Source organism: Callionymus lyra, chromosome 13 (assembly GCF_982586985.1).
Source record: "Callionymus lyra chromosome 13, fCalLyr1.hap1.1, whole genome shotgun sequence".
Taxonomy (NCBI): domain Eukaryota; kingdom Metazoa; phylum Chordata; class Actinopteri; order Syngnathiformes; family Callionymidae; genus Callionymus; species Callionymus lyra.
The window spans coordinates 22392560-22409226 of record NC_141830.1 but is presented as its reverse complement, the minus strand read 5'-3'; the positions used below and the strand labels follow the sequence as shown (position 1 = coordinate 22409226).

Here is a 16667-nt window from a genome sequence, read left to right as displayed (position 1 = left end):
AATAGTATTTATATAAAAAATTAATATAAAACTAAATGGTGATCAAGTTTTTTTCTCATATCACCCAGCCCTAGTCTGAACCTGCAATCTAAAGTCCACTGGATTTAAGATATGTTTGGAACACATGATGTGCTTGCTTCATATTAATGACCTCTGGAGGGAGTCTGTCACCGCTGGAGGCAACACTGACCCAGACTTGTTGTCTCAAAAGGCTCAAAGGTGCTACAGAATGACGAGTTTACAAAAGATCTTTTCCGCTTTTTGCAACTTCTGTGTGAGGGGCACAACGGAGGTGAGCTCAGTGGGATCTGGTTGGATTTTCCAATGACACTTTTGAACAAATCTGAAAGTTGTGCGTGTCTGTCAGATTTCCAGAACTTCTTGAGAACCCAGACTGGAAACACGACCACAGTCAACATCATCATCAGCACCGTTGACTATCTGCTCCGCCTGCAGGTTCGTCAAAGAACGCCAGCATCATCCGAATGATTGACCAGACGGATCATGTCTTTTCTTCTTCTGCCTCAGGAGTCCATCAGTGACTTCTACTGGTACTACTCGGGCAAAGACGTTATTGATGAGACCGGTAAAGTAAATTTCTCCAAAGCTCTGGATGTAGCAAAGCAGATATTCAACTCCCTGACTGAGTATATACAGGTAGGTTTGCAGGTCTGGCATGTCGGCGATCAAGGATTTCAAATATTATTTAAAGGAACTGTTAAGAGAAGCAACGCAGATTTCGGGGCGTTTCAGTTTTACATGATACATTTTTTTGTTAAAGTACAATGATGGACATGTTTAAAAAAAAAAAAAAAATAGGCATATCAGTTACTCACTGCACATCTATCTATCTATACATCTATACATTTATCTATACATCTATACATCTATCTATCTATCTATACATCTATCTATCAATCTATACTTTAGTCTATCGCTCTATACATCTATCAATCTATACTTTAGTCTATCGCTCTATCCATCCATTTATACATCTATCTATATATCTATCTATACATTATACATCTATACATTTATATTATTCTGTGTTTTTAACTTAATAATTAAAATATTATTGCTTTACATTTGTTGTATCAACAGGATAATGTTTTATTAGTATTTGAAAAATGTTAGCAATGAGCTCAATGGGACAGTAGGTGGCAGTGGTTTCATGCTCTACTACACACTGGTTTACATAAAAACAAAATGAGAATGTACAAGTCTATATAATTAGTGAATTTAAGCATTTAAAATATATTTGACATCACTGGCTTCAACTTGTAACTCACTTGCACAACACACACAGTAAAAACTGTGGTGCTCTCAACACAGAGTGAGAAACCTTTATAAGGATCCAGATGGTGGTCCAGAACCGACAGTTTATCATTGTTTCCTGACAGTTTGTTCTTCTGACAAATGGAAAACAACTGAATTTGAGAAGCTTTTTTTCCTTGATTCTCTCAGGGTCCGTGTATCGGGAACCAGCAGAGTCTGGCTCACAGCAGACTGTGGGACGCAGTCGTCGGCTTCCTACATGTGTTCGCCAACATGCAGATGAAACTGTCTCAGGTAGGAACGAAGTCACCCCAAGATCCTTGGACCTGTTCTTGTCTGGTTGAATGTACCACTCTGTTTGCAGGACGCCAGTCAGATCGAGCTGCTGAAGGAGCTGATGGACTTACAAAAGGACATGGTCGTCATGTTGCTGTCTCTGCTAGAAGGTTTCTGGATATTCCCTCAAAGATTTGCTAAATATGAAAAGAGATCCTAAAGAAGGTTTTTTGTTTTCAAGGAAATGTCGTGAATGGAACAATCGGGAAGCAGATGGTGGACACGCTAATGGAGTCGTCCAGCAATGTCGAGATGATTCTCAAGTTCTTCGACATGTTCCTCAAGCTGAAGGACCTGACCACGTCGGACAACTTCAGGGAGTACGACCCTGAGTGTAAGGGCATCATTTCCAAGAAAGATTTCCAGAAGTCCATGGAGAACCAGAAGCAGTACAACCAGTCCGAGATCGAGTTCCTGCTCTCCTGCGCCGAGGCCGACGAGAACGACATGTTCAACTACAAAGAGTTTGTGGAGCGTTTCCACGAGCCGGCCAAGGACATCGGCTTCAACGTGGCCGTGCTGCTGACCAACCTGTCGGAGCACATGCCCCACGACTCCCGCCTCTCCACCTTCCTGGACCTGGCGGAGAGCGTCCTCAGCTACTTTGAGCCGTACCTGGGTCGCATCGAGATAATGGGCAGCGCCAAGCGCATCGAGAGGGTTTACTTCGAGATCAGCGAGTCCAGCCGAGAGCAGTGGGAGAAGCCGCAGGTGAAGGAGTCCAAACGGCAGTTCATCTTCGACGTGGTGAATGAGGGAACCGAGAGCGAGAAGATGGAGATGTTTGTCAACTTCTGCGAGGACACCATCTTTGAGATGCAGCTGGCCTCGCAGATCTCAGAGCCGGACGCTATAGAGCAGCCGGAGGAGGAAGAGGAGGAAGATGGACACGCGTCGGAGGACGAGGAGGACGCAGCTCTGGAGTCTGCCTCAGCGTTCACCAGCGCCTGTCGCTCAGTCAAGAAGAAGATGGGAGACATGAGACGCATGGTGTCCATCAAAAACGTCCGCAAGCAGCTGAAGAAGATCAAGAATCTGGGCATCAAGGAAATCATCACAGGCTTCTTCTCCTTCTTCTGGATGCTCTTCTCTGGCTTCTTCAAAGGAATCTACGGCATCATCTTTGGCTTCTTCCACCTCATCTGGTCCTCCATGTTTGGAGGCGGGCTGGTCGAAGGCGCCAAGAACATCAAAGTGACCGACATCCTCGGAAACATGCCTGACCCGACTCAGTTTGGGATCCACGGAGACGTGATGGAGGGCGAGAAGGTGGAGGCCATCGAGGCCTCGCGAAGTTCAGACGCGGCCATGTCTCCGACAGCTGACGCAGAGGTGGACATGATGATGGAGATGTTGACGATGCCGAAGAAGGAAGGAGGGAAGCATGTGGAGCCTGGACTGGGAGACTTTTCTGAGCTCAGCGCTGAGACCTCCGCCGCAGAACAGAAGAAGGTTGTCATTGGTGCCAGCTGGTGTCCCACGTTTGTCTCATGAACCCTGTTGACTTTCAGAAAGCTGCTGCCAAACCTTTTGATGTACCCCAGAGCGAGCCGGAGAAAGGAGAGTGAGTCAATTTTCTGTTTTTATGGTTGCTCCGAGTCTCTGCTGAGTCACATGACTTCTTGTTGATGCAGCACGGAGCACCAGGAGAAGGACGACAAACCCAAGGAGGAGGAAGTGAAGGAGCCGACTGGTGAGGAGAAACCAAAATCCAGATCCAGTCAGCCCAAAGATCCGTCGCCGGCTTTCATGTCCAAAATCTTCGCTGGGCTGGAAGTTTTCTTCACAAAGATGCTGGTAAAGATTGACCACATCGAGGGAAGCGTTCTGGAGTCTGACCTCTGACCTGACTGTCAAACTTCCTCTCAGAACTATCTGGCTCGGAACTTCTACAACCTGCGTTTCCTGGCTCTGTTCGTGTGTTTCGCCATCAACTTCATCCTGCTCTTCTACAAGGTATTTAAAAGAACGCTTAGATATATGGATGTATAACCATTTTAGGAAACACCAAAATTAAGTGATGTATTGTGATTGTGTCACTTTCTTTTGGTTGAATTATTAGAACTGAGGAGGAGGATGTAATGACTGTTGCCATCTAGCGGCCAGAGGTTTAATTTCAACACAAAAATGAACAAAAGCTTTGAATATTTGCATGTTGATTTTTAATTTCAATTAATGAAAGTCTAAACTATAAAAATGAAAAATGATTTTTAAGCAAAAACAAACAGAAAAAGTACATAAGTTTTAAGAAAAATCTGTTGAATATCAATACGGTATTGTGAAAAACATTGCGATATTTAAGTCGATGGATATTTTATTTTGTTATTTGCATGTCAAGTGCATATAAAATAGAATCATTTTATTTTACACACAATTAATTAATTGAATATAAATAAAACAATAAACGATTAAAATGATTTTATTTTTTACTGTCAGCTGATCCGAACCCAAATTATCTAACACAACCCAGTTTCTACTTCATGCTGCAACGTCCTCTAACCAAGCTTCGCATGACCCCAATAGCGAAGCTCGGTTAGAGGACGTTGCAGCATGAAGTAGAAGGTGTTGTTTGACAGGGTTTTGTGAAATGTTGTGTAGGTGACTGGTGAGAGTGAGGGAGAGGAGGACGGGGACAGTTGGGGCGAGGACGACAACGAGGACACGCTCTTCGACATGGACGAGTTTGTGCTGCAGGAAAGCACCGGCTACATGGCGCCCACACTGCGCTTCCTGTCAGTTTTCCACACCGTCATCTCTCTGCTGTGCCTGGTGGGATACTACTACCTGAAGGTGAGTCACATGACCCGTCTAGAACCAGTGTGACGTCAGTGTTCACAAGTGTCCATCTGCTAGTAAACATTCTTGAGTTTAATTTTGAGAAAGAAAACTGTCCAACAAACTTCTAGCCAAAGCAAAATCCCTGTCAGACTCACTTTCTAACTCTATAAACACTTTGAAAAAGTTGTAAAAGCTCATTTAAAAGTGTTCTCTGGACCACAGGTTCCTCTGGTGATCTTCAAGAGAGAGAAGGAAATCGCTCGTAAGCTGGAGTTCGACGGCCTCTACATCACGGAGCAGCCGTCCGACGAGGACATCAAGGGTCAGTGGGATCGTCTGGTCATCAACACCCCGTGAGTTTTCCTACGACAGCATCAGGAGCGAAGAACAGTCGAGTGACGGAGATTCTCTCTGTCGCAGATCTTTTCCCAACAACTACTGGGACAAGTTCATCAAGAGAAAGGTGAAGTTCTACCTTTACTAAAGTGCTTCACAGTCACCTCAGCATGAAGCTCCTCTGACCTCATGGAGTCAAACTCACAACCTCCAGTCGAGGCCTGTGTCATCGTCGCTTCGTAAACGTGATTTGTGATCAGAAAGTGTCGTCTCGCTCGTGTGCACGCAGGTGATCAACAAGTACGAAGACATGTACGGAGCGGAACGCATCGCCGAGCTTTTGGGCCTGGACCAGAGCGCCCTGGACTTTGACCCCACCGTGGAGACGGTGGAGAGAGAGGCGTCGCTGCTCTCCTGGTGAGATATGAAATGGTTCCCTGTGCTCCTCATTATACAATGACAGAAATATATACTAGTGCACAACACAACTTTTTTTTCTTAACTTAAACTCAGATGATCCTAATACACAGCGCTTTACCTTTTCTAACAGTAGGTGGCGCCAAAAACAAATGAGGCATCATTCATGGAGGGCTTTATTACGCATGAGGCTCTGTTCTGTTCTTTTGTGGCAGCGACTTAAAAACATGCTTCGTCTTTCAGTTTCATTTCCAAAGCGTGAAGAGAAAAATAAGTGACATCAGTGAACATCAGATGCATTTGTCACTTGCTAGCAACTGGTCCGTTTTACTGGAATATTTTTTTCTATAAGAAAACAGCCCAGAGCTACCAAAGCTGAACAATTAATGTCAATATTTTTCATGTGTAATGCCATATATTTTTCTTTGAAATTATCTTATAAATGAGCCAAAGTACTAGTTAAGAATGAGTATTGAAGTTGAAGGTATCAGTATCAATGTCGGTAAATGGTCTATTGCTACCCAGCTCTAACTACACATTGACGTTGGTTTAAAAAAAGCAAACATTAGTTAAAACAAAAAATTATCATAATTTGCTTCAATTTAATTTATTAATACAATTTTCTATCATGTATTTTGCTCACAGGCTCAGCTCCATCGACACTAAGTACCACATCTGGAAAATGGGAGTCGTTTTGACCGACAACGTGAGTCCATCTATATTTGTTTGTATTCATAAGGAAGCAATAAATCAAGAGGCTTTATATAATCATTCTTCACTTTATATATTAAACACCTGACTGTGTCTCTGCATCCCAGTACTACCTGTATCTCATCTGGTACACCGTCATGTCCGTCTTCGGTCACTTCAACAACTTCTTCTTCGCCGCTCACCTGCTGGATATCGCCATGGGCTTCAAGACGCTGCGCACCATCCTGTCCTCCGTCACCCACAACGGCAAACAGGTGAGGAGAGCGACGTCCGTGTCCTTTTAAAACCACTCAAGGTCACGTCTTCACAAACTCTTTCACCTCGTCACAGTGACTGAAGCTAGTTCCACCAGCAGGGGGAACCAGAGTCTTCCTTTCTCAAGTCAAATCTTTGATCTCCTGATTTAAACTTGTTCATCTTTTGGATCAGAATCCTTTTTACTAACCATCTCCAGCCAGTTAAGTTAACGGTCACATGGTGACGTGTGTCTCACAGCTGGTGTTGACGGTGGGCCTGCTGGCGGTGGTGGTCTACCTCTACACCGTGGTCGCCTTCAACTTCTTCAGAAAGTTCTACAACAAGAGCGAGGACGAGGACGAGCCTGACATGAAGTGCGACGACATGATGACGGTGCGTTTTTCTCGTTAGTTTATTTTTCAAGCGAAGGAAGAGTGAAGGTGCATAAAAACAACTCGGGAGTGAAAATGAAAAATGTCTGAAATAAAAGACGAGGTTGAATGGAAGGTCCCGCAAAAGCTTTCAGTTTGAATTAATCAATTCCGGCGCCGGCCTTGATGCCGCAGCAAACACAAAAAGTTGTTGAATAGCTTCACTTGTGTTTACACTTGTTGCTTTTGTATAGAACAATCACATTTCCATGACTTCAAACTTCTCACTTCAAAGATTAAAAGGAGCAACAAGAAATTTGTTCTCAACAGAAAATGGATGTTTTTGAAAATATGAGAAATCGCTGCAGCTCAAGGTCTGGGCAGAATGTTCGGTGCCTCGTGACTGTCAGCAGGTAGAAGCACTTGGACCAGGTGTGTTTATGTCTCCAGAGAATCACCAGGTGCACCCATGTCTTCAGGGATGGTTCTCTCATTAAAAGAGGATTATTTTCAAGGTTGTTGCTGATGGTTTGTGTCCACGATAATAGTTTCAAACTTTCCTCTCACTTTTCATTCATATATATATATATATATATTTATATATATATATATGAATGAAAGTTTATGAGCATAAAATATGTGTTTTATTATTTCCGGAAGATTATATCGAGGCTTCAATACAAGCTGGTGATTACAAATTACAGATTATGATACAGTTGCTACATTAAAATGTCTATAACTCTCAAAAAGAACATATTACTCTGAAAATAATCCCAACCCTTAGTCGACATGAGGGTGAGTAGAAAACAATCAATGAAGCAACATTAGCTTAAAGTGATAGTTTCAAAATTTAAACTAGAAATAATGAACTATCCAGCCACACAACTCTTTCCTTCAACATTATATAAACAGTTTATATAAAGTTTTCTGCTCTCAGAAACTTTTTTTTTTTTTATCATTTTATTTACTTATTTTGTTTATGCTTAAATAAAATAAAGAAGCACTACTCTGAAGGTCACAGTTGTTGGAAAAACAGTAAAAAGAAATTGTATTTAAAAAAAACTTGTCTCGTTCATAAATGCTTCTTAAATTATAGCAAAAGTGAGAAAGTGAGTTTGTCGGTCTACGTGTAAATCATATCTTCTTCATCTCCTGGTTCCTCCGCCCTCTTTACGCATGTGTCGGATTAGCGCCCCCCTAAAGACGGCAGGCGACATTAGGTATTGACCAAACACCATTGAAGAGCACTTTAAAAACGCTTTAAAAACGTTCCTTTAGTTTCCTCTCGCAGTTGAAAGGGAATTACTTGTTAAATCCAAGTTGCTGTTGACTTGAATCCACTCAAAAACAAAACCCTAAACTTGAATGAATTCATCTTGATTCTACAAACCAAGTGAGCTCCTGGTGGTTCCTGTCCACAGTGCTACCTCTTCCACATGTACGTGGGCGTGAGAGCCGGCGGTGGCATCGGTGACGAGCTGGAGGACCCGGCAGGAGACGTTTACGAGCTCTACCGCATCCTGTTTGACATCACCTTCTTCTTCTTCGTCATCGTCATCCTGCTGGCCATCATCCAGGGTTCGCACTCGCACCTTCTCACCCTCGCGCCCGGAGCCGCCGTCAACACGTCTTTTCTCGCCCTCCAGGTCTGATCATCGACGCCTTCGGGGAGCTGAGAGACCAGCAGGAGCAGGTGAAGGAGGACATGGAGGTACGTGGTCACTGCGGGAGTTCACCGGGGGGTTAGAGGAGTCCCTTGACATTTGACCTTTTACAACTTGAACTTTGATTTCCAGACTAAATGTTTCATCTGCGGGATCGGCAACGACTACTTTGATCGCACACCTCATGGATTTGAGACTCACACGCTACAAGAACACAACCTGGCCAACTACCTGTGAGTCTGCTACGCTAACAGACGCACAACAGCAGAATACACACACACACACACACACACACACACACACACACACACACACACACACACACACACACACACACACACACACACACACACACACACACACACACAAGACTGATGAAACCAGGACTTGATACAGGTAAAACTATACGAGTATATATTTGTAGTATTGTCGAGTACTTGACTCTGGTGTTACAGTATTTACAGACCACATGACTCTTGATTAAGTCATAACTGATTTCATTTGTTTTCAAACCAAAGTATGTCCAAACATCAGCTTTAAAAGCTGCTGGAGCCACTGTATCCTCTCGTCCTCAGTCATCGCTGAGATCTCGCAGGATTTCATTGTTCGTTTAACTGCGTAGGACGTAATGACTGCTGCCATCTAGTGGCTGGAAGTTTAATTGCAACATTAAAATGAACAAACACTGCAGATTTTTCATGTTAATTGTAATTAGATTTATTTTACACATTCTTTGTTGAAATATAAACCTTAATAATATTGTCTTGACCACGTGCTCACAACTCAATCATGACAAACGCACACGTGATTGTCCGAGAGGTGACCCCTGACCTCTGGTGTCTCTGCAGGTTCTTCCTGATGTACCTGATCAACAAGGACGAGACGGAGCACACCGGGCAGGTACGTGACGCCTTCGTCTCCTCAGAACATTCTCTGCCCACTGGGATGTTGCGTAAGAGCAGCCGCAGGAAGAAACAACGTGTGGGTTCAACCTTATTTTGGTGTGTGATGCTCCACACTCAAACTTCACCAACAAAACTAAGATCAGTTTAACGCCAAGTCTTTTTCATTTTAACGGAAGGAAAAACTTCTGAAATGTTTGTAAAGAACATGTTGAAATTTGAAAAAAAGCACTTAGACCTCTGCCAAGCTGCTCATTCCCACCCATATTGCGGTAAATACATTTTATTACCTCTGCCAAGGAGGTTATTTTAGTTAGCAAATGAAACAAGCAGGTTTCAATACATACACAGAACATTTACATAACATTTTTAAGCATTTGAAATGTCATCCATGAGCTCAGTGGGACAGCAGGGGGCGCCTGACGGTGTAGAGAGTGAAGGAAATCTTCAAAAGTCTTGTGGATCCAGATGGTTATCCAGAAAACAAAAACAAAATGTCACTTAAAACAAGGTTAAGGTTGTGAACGTTAATCGTTGCGATTTATCAAATAACTTGAAAAGGCGTTTGTAAATGTTTTATTACATTTATTGCCGTGAAAAACAAAATGGCGTCCAGTAATGTTTCTTCTTCTGCCCGCAGGAGTCGTACGTTTGGAAGATGTACCAGGAGAGATGCTGGGACTTCTTCCCCACCGGAGACTGCTTCAGAAAACAATATGAGGACCAGCTGGGATAAACCTGCGCCGGTTCAAAGACCTTCTCTGGCCACGTTTGAGAAAAAAAAAAAGACACTTTAAGAAAAAAACCTAAAAAAGATAGAAAATATCTGTGGTTTGTACGTCTGAACTAACTTTATGCAACAGATCGAGCTTCATTCATGCACAACTTCCTAACAAAAGATCTCCAGGAGCTTCTCCGACGTGCCTTAACTCTCCCGTCTATGCAAACGTTTCCCCGTCACCAGTTACTTCTGTGGCTTTTCAAGAAAAAAAACAATTGTATAAAATATAGATGATCTTTGATGTTCGCTTCCTCAGTCCCGCTCGCCCGTCCTCGCGCCGACGCCCTTTGTATTTGTTTAGGCTCTTCGGTCCGCGACGCTTATTTTCACACGGGGAGGAATTGAATAAAGTAACTGAGGCAATAAACTGAACACGAGTCTGTGATGTTTCACTTTCAGGGCAGGAGTTCGTAAAAGTTGCTGCGAACGTCTTGTTGTAGGGAAAATGGTTTCGGAGCAAACAGGAAGTTGGGAACGATGACAGTTATGGTAAATATTAAAACACATTCTCACTGTTATTCGTTCACGAGGAAACTCCAGTCGTTTGATTCAAAGTGGACGAATTATTAACGTGTGTCTTGTGAAAAATGTTCAAACACCGACGTAGATTTATGAGAAACATTCCGACAAGACTTGTTTCCTCATGTCGACTCCTCAATAAATTCAGATTCACTTCACTCTGGGATGTAGTGCGCCCCCTGCTGGCGTCAGTCAAATCCATATTTAACAACACTATAGTAGTTAAAGAGATGATCAGAATGTGTCACGACGGTGGTGCGTTCAAGGACCTTATCGGCTGCCATATAATGTTGCTCACTGAGAAGAGTTCAGGAGATCATGCTGTCCAGCCAGTCCTCCAGGTCCTCCTCCGTCACCTTCTTCTTCTTCTTCGCCTCCTCTGGTTCTTCAAGCGTCTCCAGGTGTTCATCCTCCGTCCTCGCCGACTCTTGCGACTCTTCTGTGGATCGATAACGAAGCGTTAATGACGCGTGTGTCACGGGTTGTTAGCGCGACGCTCGTCCGACCTGTGCTAACGAGCAAACAAAGCTAACGGATCAATCCTGATCGTGTGGGAATGTGACCCGGGCACGGGTTTGAGTGGGCTGACCTGTCTCCGCGGCAACGGTCGTCGGAGGAGGAGGCGCCAGTTTGTCCAGGCAGAGCAGCAGTTCCAGCTCCTCGTCTATGTCGTCGCCCCCTTCTGGGTCAGCGGCCCTGAGCGAGGGCGTCGGGTCGACGGTTCTCAGGGCGGGGATTGGAGGTGCGAACGTGGCTATTTTTGGCACTTCCTGTTTGACCGCCGACATGGAGGGGAGTTCGGCTGGCGTCGTCGACACCTGAAGTGACAACCGGGATCAATTAATCATGTCTGACCCAGCTGTGAGCCCCGCCCCCCCCGTGGGATTAAGCCCCGCCCATCTTCTGCTCTCCACCAGGACACACCTGCAGCAGCTCCGCCTCCAGGTCCAGCCTCTGATGCTGAGGAACCTGCTGAAGGATCCGAGCCAGACCCGGCAGGTCCAGCGATGACACCTGGACAAGAGCAGTCGAGGTATTAAAACACGGGACCAGAACCAGCAGCGATCGATCCAACACCGTGTCGATCCGAAGCGTTTAAAACATGATCCGACGCTGATCCATGACCTTATAGATTTACCTGACTGGCCGCTAATGAGTCCATCTCCCAGCTCTTCTCCTCGGAAAACCGGAATTGAGAGAAGGAATCCCCTGAGGAGAGAGAGTTTAACCGTTAATTTGTCTTTAAAACGTCTGCGTGAACAGCGCCCTCTAGCTAGAGGTGTGTATTGACGGAGCAATACGCATCACAATACAATATCACAATACGACAATTCGACTTCCAGTAGTCGTGTTATTAATCAGAGGTTCATCATGGGGTCATAATCTTTTGGCAGCTTTTTTAATATCGATGTTGATCCTGTTGTAGAGACAATGACACCATAACTCGATTGTGACAATTATTCATGATTAGAGGCGTGTATTGATATGAATCCGACTATGCGTATCACGATACAGGGTCAATTATACGATATATTGTGATACTGTTGTAACAAGAATATATGTGTAGTATTTTCGAGTACTTGACTCTGGTGTTGCAGAATTTACAGACCACATGACGAAGTCGTAACTGCTTTCATTTGTTTTCAAAGCAAAATATGTCCAAACATCAGCTTCAAAAGCTGCTGGAGTCACTGTATCCTCTCGTCCTCAGTCATCATCGGGATATGGCACGATTTCGTAGATTAATGTCAAAATAAAACACTTGATTGAAATATAAACTATAAAATAACAATGATACACATATACATTTGTTTCTACCTGATATAAATGATCCTACTATGATCAGTTCCGTGACAGTGATTGACAGCTGCAGACGAACGGCTCATCTCTCGCTCAGAACTCGTCTAAACCGCCCGCAGAGGCACAAAGCCGAGCGGCATCTGCATCTGACGAGGTCAAGGCGGCGGCTTTTATCAAGGCCGACCCGGAGAGAAGGAGCGAGAGTCGGAGAAAAGACGAGCAGCAGCTTTCAGTGACGGCGAGACAAGCTGCTGCTGCTGCTGCTGCGACTACACAATCAAGTACACAAAACGTCGACAAAATCTTCCCTGGGACACACACTCTCGGCACCTCCGAGTCCAGCTCTCAATCATGCAGGAGAGACTCGGAGTAGAACCTCGGCTCCTCCGAGAGAACATCCGGAGGCCCCGGGGCAGAGCCAGGTGATACTTAGTGACATAGTGGCTCTGACGTTGCCACGGCAACAGTGGGATGAGAGACAGGTGAGCCGGGACGAGGAGGTCTGGAAGCGTGGAGCGGCTCACAGGTCCGTGAACACTCGTGTTGTGTAACGGCTCCTTCACTGACGGCCAATGTTTTCCAGCGACTGCTCTTCTGTGGAGCAGGAACAGGCTCTCAGCGCCGCTCTCCAGGCTCTCCAGCGCCACCTCGCCGCTCTCGTCCTCCGCCTGCCGAGTCAGGACGGCGAGAAGCTGCACCATTATCAGGAGACTCATCGGTTTGTTCTCCGTCAGTGGGAGAGTAAGAAAATCCTTCTATTCTCATATTTTTCATGCAACAACACAATCACATTGAGTTAGTTTAGTTATCATCGTTATCCAGGGTTGACGTGTCAATAAAGTTCATAAACAAAAAAAACATTAATTTGATCGTTTCTTAACAATTGACAAATACTTATGTTTCTTCCTTTGTGTTGCAAGGCATTATGTCCTCTACAGCTTAAGGAACAATAAAATCCTGCGATGACTGAGGACAAGAGGATACATAGACATATTTAGGTTTCAAAACAAACCAGACAATTAGCTTTTCCAGAAGAAAATGTAGATTGAATGATGAATCTGCTGAATCTATAAACTGAAATGCTAGAGAAGAAGAATACAATATATTTTTGTAGTAGAAGTAGTAGTAGAGGTAGAAGTTAAAGTATTAGAAGTAGTAGAATATTTAGTAGTGTAAGCGGAAGTAGTCGTATCATTTGTAGAATAAGTAGTATAAGTAAAAGCAATGGTAGGATCAGTAGTAAAATTAGTAGTAAAGGTAAAAGTGGAATTTGTGGTAAAAGCAGAAGTAGAAGTAACGTAGTAGTAAGTAGACAAAAGTGTTTTTAAAGTGGAATGAAGTTTCTAGGTGTGAGTCAATGAAAGTACCTGAAGTCATAGAGGTCAAAGTGGAAGGAGTTGAAACATGAGTAGAAGATTCAAGTGAATGAGGAAAAAAAGGTAGAAAAAGAGGAATAGAAGAAAGAGTTAAAGATAGAACATAGCCAGAATTCCAGGGAACGAGCTGAATTGACAAAAGTTTGAAAAGTTCAAATCTGATAAAAAAAATTTAGGCCAGGAGAGCAAAAGTGGATCTTAATGGTGCCTTCAGCATTCACACAATGAAATCAGTTACAACTTCGTCATGTGTTGTGTAACAACACTACACATATATCGTGTGATGGGCGGGGCCTCGGCACCTTAGAGACCGTGGACTGCCCATCGAATACTGCTGGCCCCCCAAACTTCCCTCATGGGGAGGTGGGCTGCGGCTGTTGGGGACGGTCTACAGTTCAAAGACTGGGGGCCGTTCCCGGACGGCTGCGGCCGCATTGCCCCCGCCCTGCCCGCACAACCGTGGCCCCCCTGTGACCCGGGGGACCTGGGCCGGTGCCTGGCCATTGCTCCCCCGGGCTCATGCGGTGGCACTCAACCCGGCTACTGGCCGTGTCCGCAGGGTATTGGTGGGGGTTCCGCCGCCGCTGCTGTGGTGGGTCCCCATCTCCTTGACTCGGTCCCCTGCTATGGACTTGTTGGCGGCCTGACGGTCTGGGGGTCCTCCGTCGCCAGGCCTGGCCCCGGGGCCCTATCCCCTGACTGGTTCTTCTGGCTGCCCCTCTGCCCCGGTGCCTGCGCCTGGTGCCTCCCCCTCTCTGCTTCCTCGGTCGTCCTCGCCTGTGCTCGCCCTCTCGCGCCCCCGGTGGTGGTCCGCCTTCTCGCTGGTGTTTGGGGTCGGCTCTGGTGGTTATCTCGCCTGCCGGGTCCTGGTCTCCCGCGGGTTCCTGCCGCGGCTTGGGCCCCTGTGTCTGGATCTGCTGTGCTAGGTATGTGCGCTCTGGCCTGGCTATTTCAACCTCCCCCCTCCCCTCTCCCCTCTATATATCTTCACCCGTCACCGGAGTCTGTATACCTGTGTATTGTCTACATTTGTCCCAAACCCACACCTTTTTATTTCTCTCCCGGAGCCCCAGGGATCCACCTCCAGAGCTGCTGCTAATCCAGGGATCCACCTCCAGAGCTGTTGCTGATCCAGGGATCCACCTCCAGAGCTGCTGCTGATCCAGGATCTTCACCACGTCATCAGATCCCGAGTTCTCTCCAGCACCTCCATGGACCCTCCTACACTCTCCTCTTTTCTCTCACTATATCCTCCCTCACTCCTCTCCTTATCCATCTGTCTACCCCCCCATCCTTCCTCCCAGCCGGTCAAAGCGGCAGGCCGTCAACAATGAGTCGGGTTCCGCTCGAGGTTTCTGCCTTCTAAAAGGAAGTTTTTCCTCGCCATTGCTCACTGTACAGTGTTTTGTTTCTTGCTCTTTGTTGAATTGCTGGGATCTATTTTTCCTTAATCAACTGTAGTCTTATTTCAACTGTATAGTGTCTTGAGATAACTTTGTTATGATAAGACACTTTAAATAAAATTGAATTGAATTGAATTGAATATCCTCCAGTTCACTACATATTGTATCGTGACACGTATCAATATCAATACACACCTGGTCATCATGATTCGAGTCACTGAGAAAGAACCAGACACGAGTCGTACATTTGTCGAGATGTTGTCGTCTTGAACGCACAATAAAATCAGGTGAAGAGTCGCCCCCCCCCTCAACCCCTCTCTCTCTCCTCCCGTCACGCCTTTTTAACCAAACCAATTAACCCGACACGACGCGGCGCCGAACTCACAACGCATCGATAAATCACTGTCTGTACTAATTGCAATTAAAGTTGCGAGACAAACAAGGCGAGACAATAAACGCAGACTATTTACTGCAACTTTTAATGGTGCGGACGCTTTTGTCAAAGTCATGTCAGAGCCGCCGGAACTCTCTGGGGTCTCGGGGGGTCTCGGGGGGTCTCGGCGCTCATTAGATCTTCAGGAGAGGATCGGGACTTCATGTGAAGGGAAATCCAACTTCCTGTCAGGTGACCCCAGTGTGCGTTTGTGCCGTTTCTGTCGATACTGTGTGTGTCATTTCACATGTGTGTTTCCATGTGTTAGTATTTGTGTGTTGTTGTGTACCTCATTAGTGTCCGTCAATAGTTTGTACTGGAGGTTACTTGTGTGTGTGTGTCATACGTTTCATTTGTTTGTGTATCATTTGTAGATTTGAGTCAGTAGTTCTGGCACATGTGTTACATTTGTGTGTACTTGCGTGTTCTCATGAATAGGGGTGTGACATAAACTTAAGTATTGCGAAACAAATCGAAATACTGTATCCAAAAACAGTGCATCATGTTTTCATATCATGATTCTTTCAGGTTTGTATTTCAAGTATTAGATCAAATATAGACCGGTTCTTAAACATGACAATTAAGATGAAAATAATCAAGGCGTTCTTATTATTTTTGTGCTTTTTGTGTGTGCTACTAGAAGGCAGCAGTCATTACTTTAAATCCTTCATCATCCTGAAGATGCTGAGGACGAGAGGATACAGCGGCTGTTAAAGCTGTGAGAACACTAGAGTCAAGTACTGGACAATACTACACATATATACTTGTTACTACAGTATCACGATATACCATATTGTTGCTTCGGTATCGTGATATTCTTATCAATACACACCTCTTATCATGAATAATTGTCACCATCAAGTTACCGTGTTGTCGTCTCTACAACAGGAAGTGATGTCATCGATATTAAAAAAAAGGTGCCATAAGATTATGACCACATGATTCCCCTCTGGTGAATATCAACACTTTAAGAAGTGTGTGTAACGGTGAGCGAGAAGACGGTATTGTCGATGATCGCGTGACAACGACACAATCTCGGTTGTGTTGTTGAAGAGCTTGTGACTTTCTGACAAATTCTCTGAGCCGGTCATTGTCAAACATGGAGGTGAGAAGTGCCAGCGCTCGCCCTCTTTACCAGCTGTGTACTCCACCTGATAAACACACAAGTGTGTGTGTGTGTGTGTGTGTGTTATGGTTTGTTCATTGTGTTCATTGTGGTGTGTTCATTGTGGTGTGTTCATTGTGGTGTGTTCATTGTGGTGTTTTCTTTGTGTGTTAGCCTTGTGTGTGTGGCGTCATTGTTTTGGTGAGTATTGTAAATATTACTT

General features: G+C 44.9%; 2 protein-coding genes across 5 annotated transcripts in view; one reads left to right on the top strand and one right to left on the bottom strand.

Annotated features, from left to right (window-relative positions):
* The window catches only part of ryr3 (ryanodine receptor 3), an 89298-nt gene extending 79125 nt beyond the window's left edge, over positions 1–10173 (top strand). For all 3 annotated transcript variants that reach the window (XM_087805278.1, XM_087805277.1, XM_087805279.1), the window contains 21 exons: positions 212–292; positions 368–456; positions 529–657; positions 1465–1569; positions 1640–1721; positions 1793–3063; positions 3123–3175; positions 3246–3408; positions 3481–3567; positions 4210–4401; positions 4612–4742; positions 4810–4852; positions 5015–5142; positions 5788–5848; positions 5961–6107; positions 6349–6483; positions 7883–8039; positions 8108–8172; positions 8258–8358; positions 8974–9025; positions 9668–10173. In XM_087805278.1, the coding sequence (XP_087661404.1) occupies positions 212–292; positions 368–456; positions 529–657; positions 1465–1569; positions 1640–1721; positions 1793–3063; positions 3123–3175; positions 3246–3408; positions 3481–3567; positions 4210–4401; positions 4612–4742; positions 4810–4852; positions 5015–5142; positions 5788–5848; positions 5961–6107; positions 6349–6483; positions 7883–8039; positions 8108–8172; positions 8258–8358; positions 8974–9025; positions 9668–9763 (3368 nt within the window). In that variant the 3' untranslated portion in view covers positions 9764–10173. The remainder of the gene's footprint in view (positions 1–211; positions 293–367; positions 457–528; positions 658–1464; positions 1570–1639; positions 1722–1792; positions 3064–3122; positions 3176–3245; positions 3409–3480; positions 3568–4209; positions 4402–4611; positions 4743–4809; positions 4853–5014; positions 5143–5787; positions 5849–5960; positions 6108–6348; positions 6484–7882; positions 8040–8107; positions 8173–8257; positions 8359–8973; positions 9026–9667) is intronic.
* Positions 8092–16667, bottom strand: part of aven (apoptosis and caspase activation inhibitor) — a 34288-nt gene continuing 25712 nt past the window's right edge. The window contains exons 3-7 of one of the 2 annotated variants that reach the window (XM_087805273.1): positions 11466–11536; positions 11252–11341; positions 10917–11145; positions 10635–10766; positions 8092–8191 (exon numbers count right to left, since the gene is read on the bottom strand). In XM_087805273.1, the coding sequence (XP_087661399.1) occupies positions 10636–10766; positions 10917–11145; positions 11252–11341; positions 11466–11536 (521 nt within the window). In that variant the 3' untranslated portion in view covers positions 8092–8191; position 10635. Of the gene's footprint in view, positions 8192–10315; positions 10767–10916; positions 11146–11251; positions 11342–11465; positions 11537–16667 lie in introns of those variants that run through there. The other variant, XM_087805274.1, reaches the window with a different exon arrangement.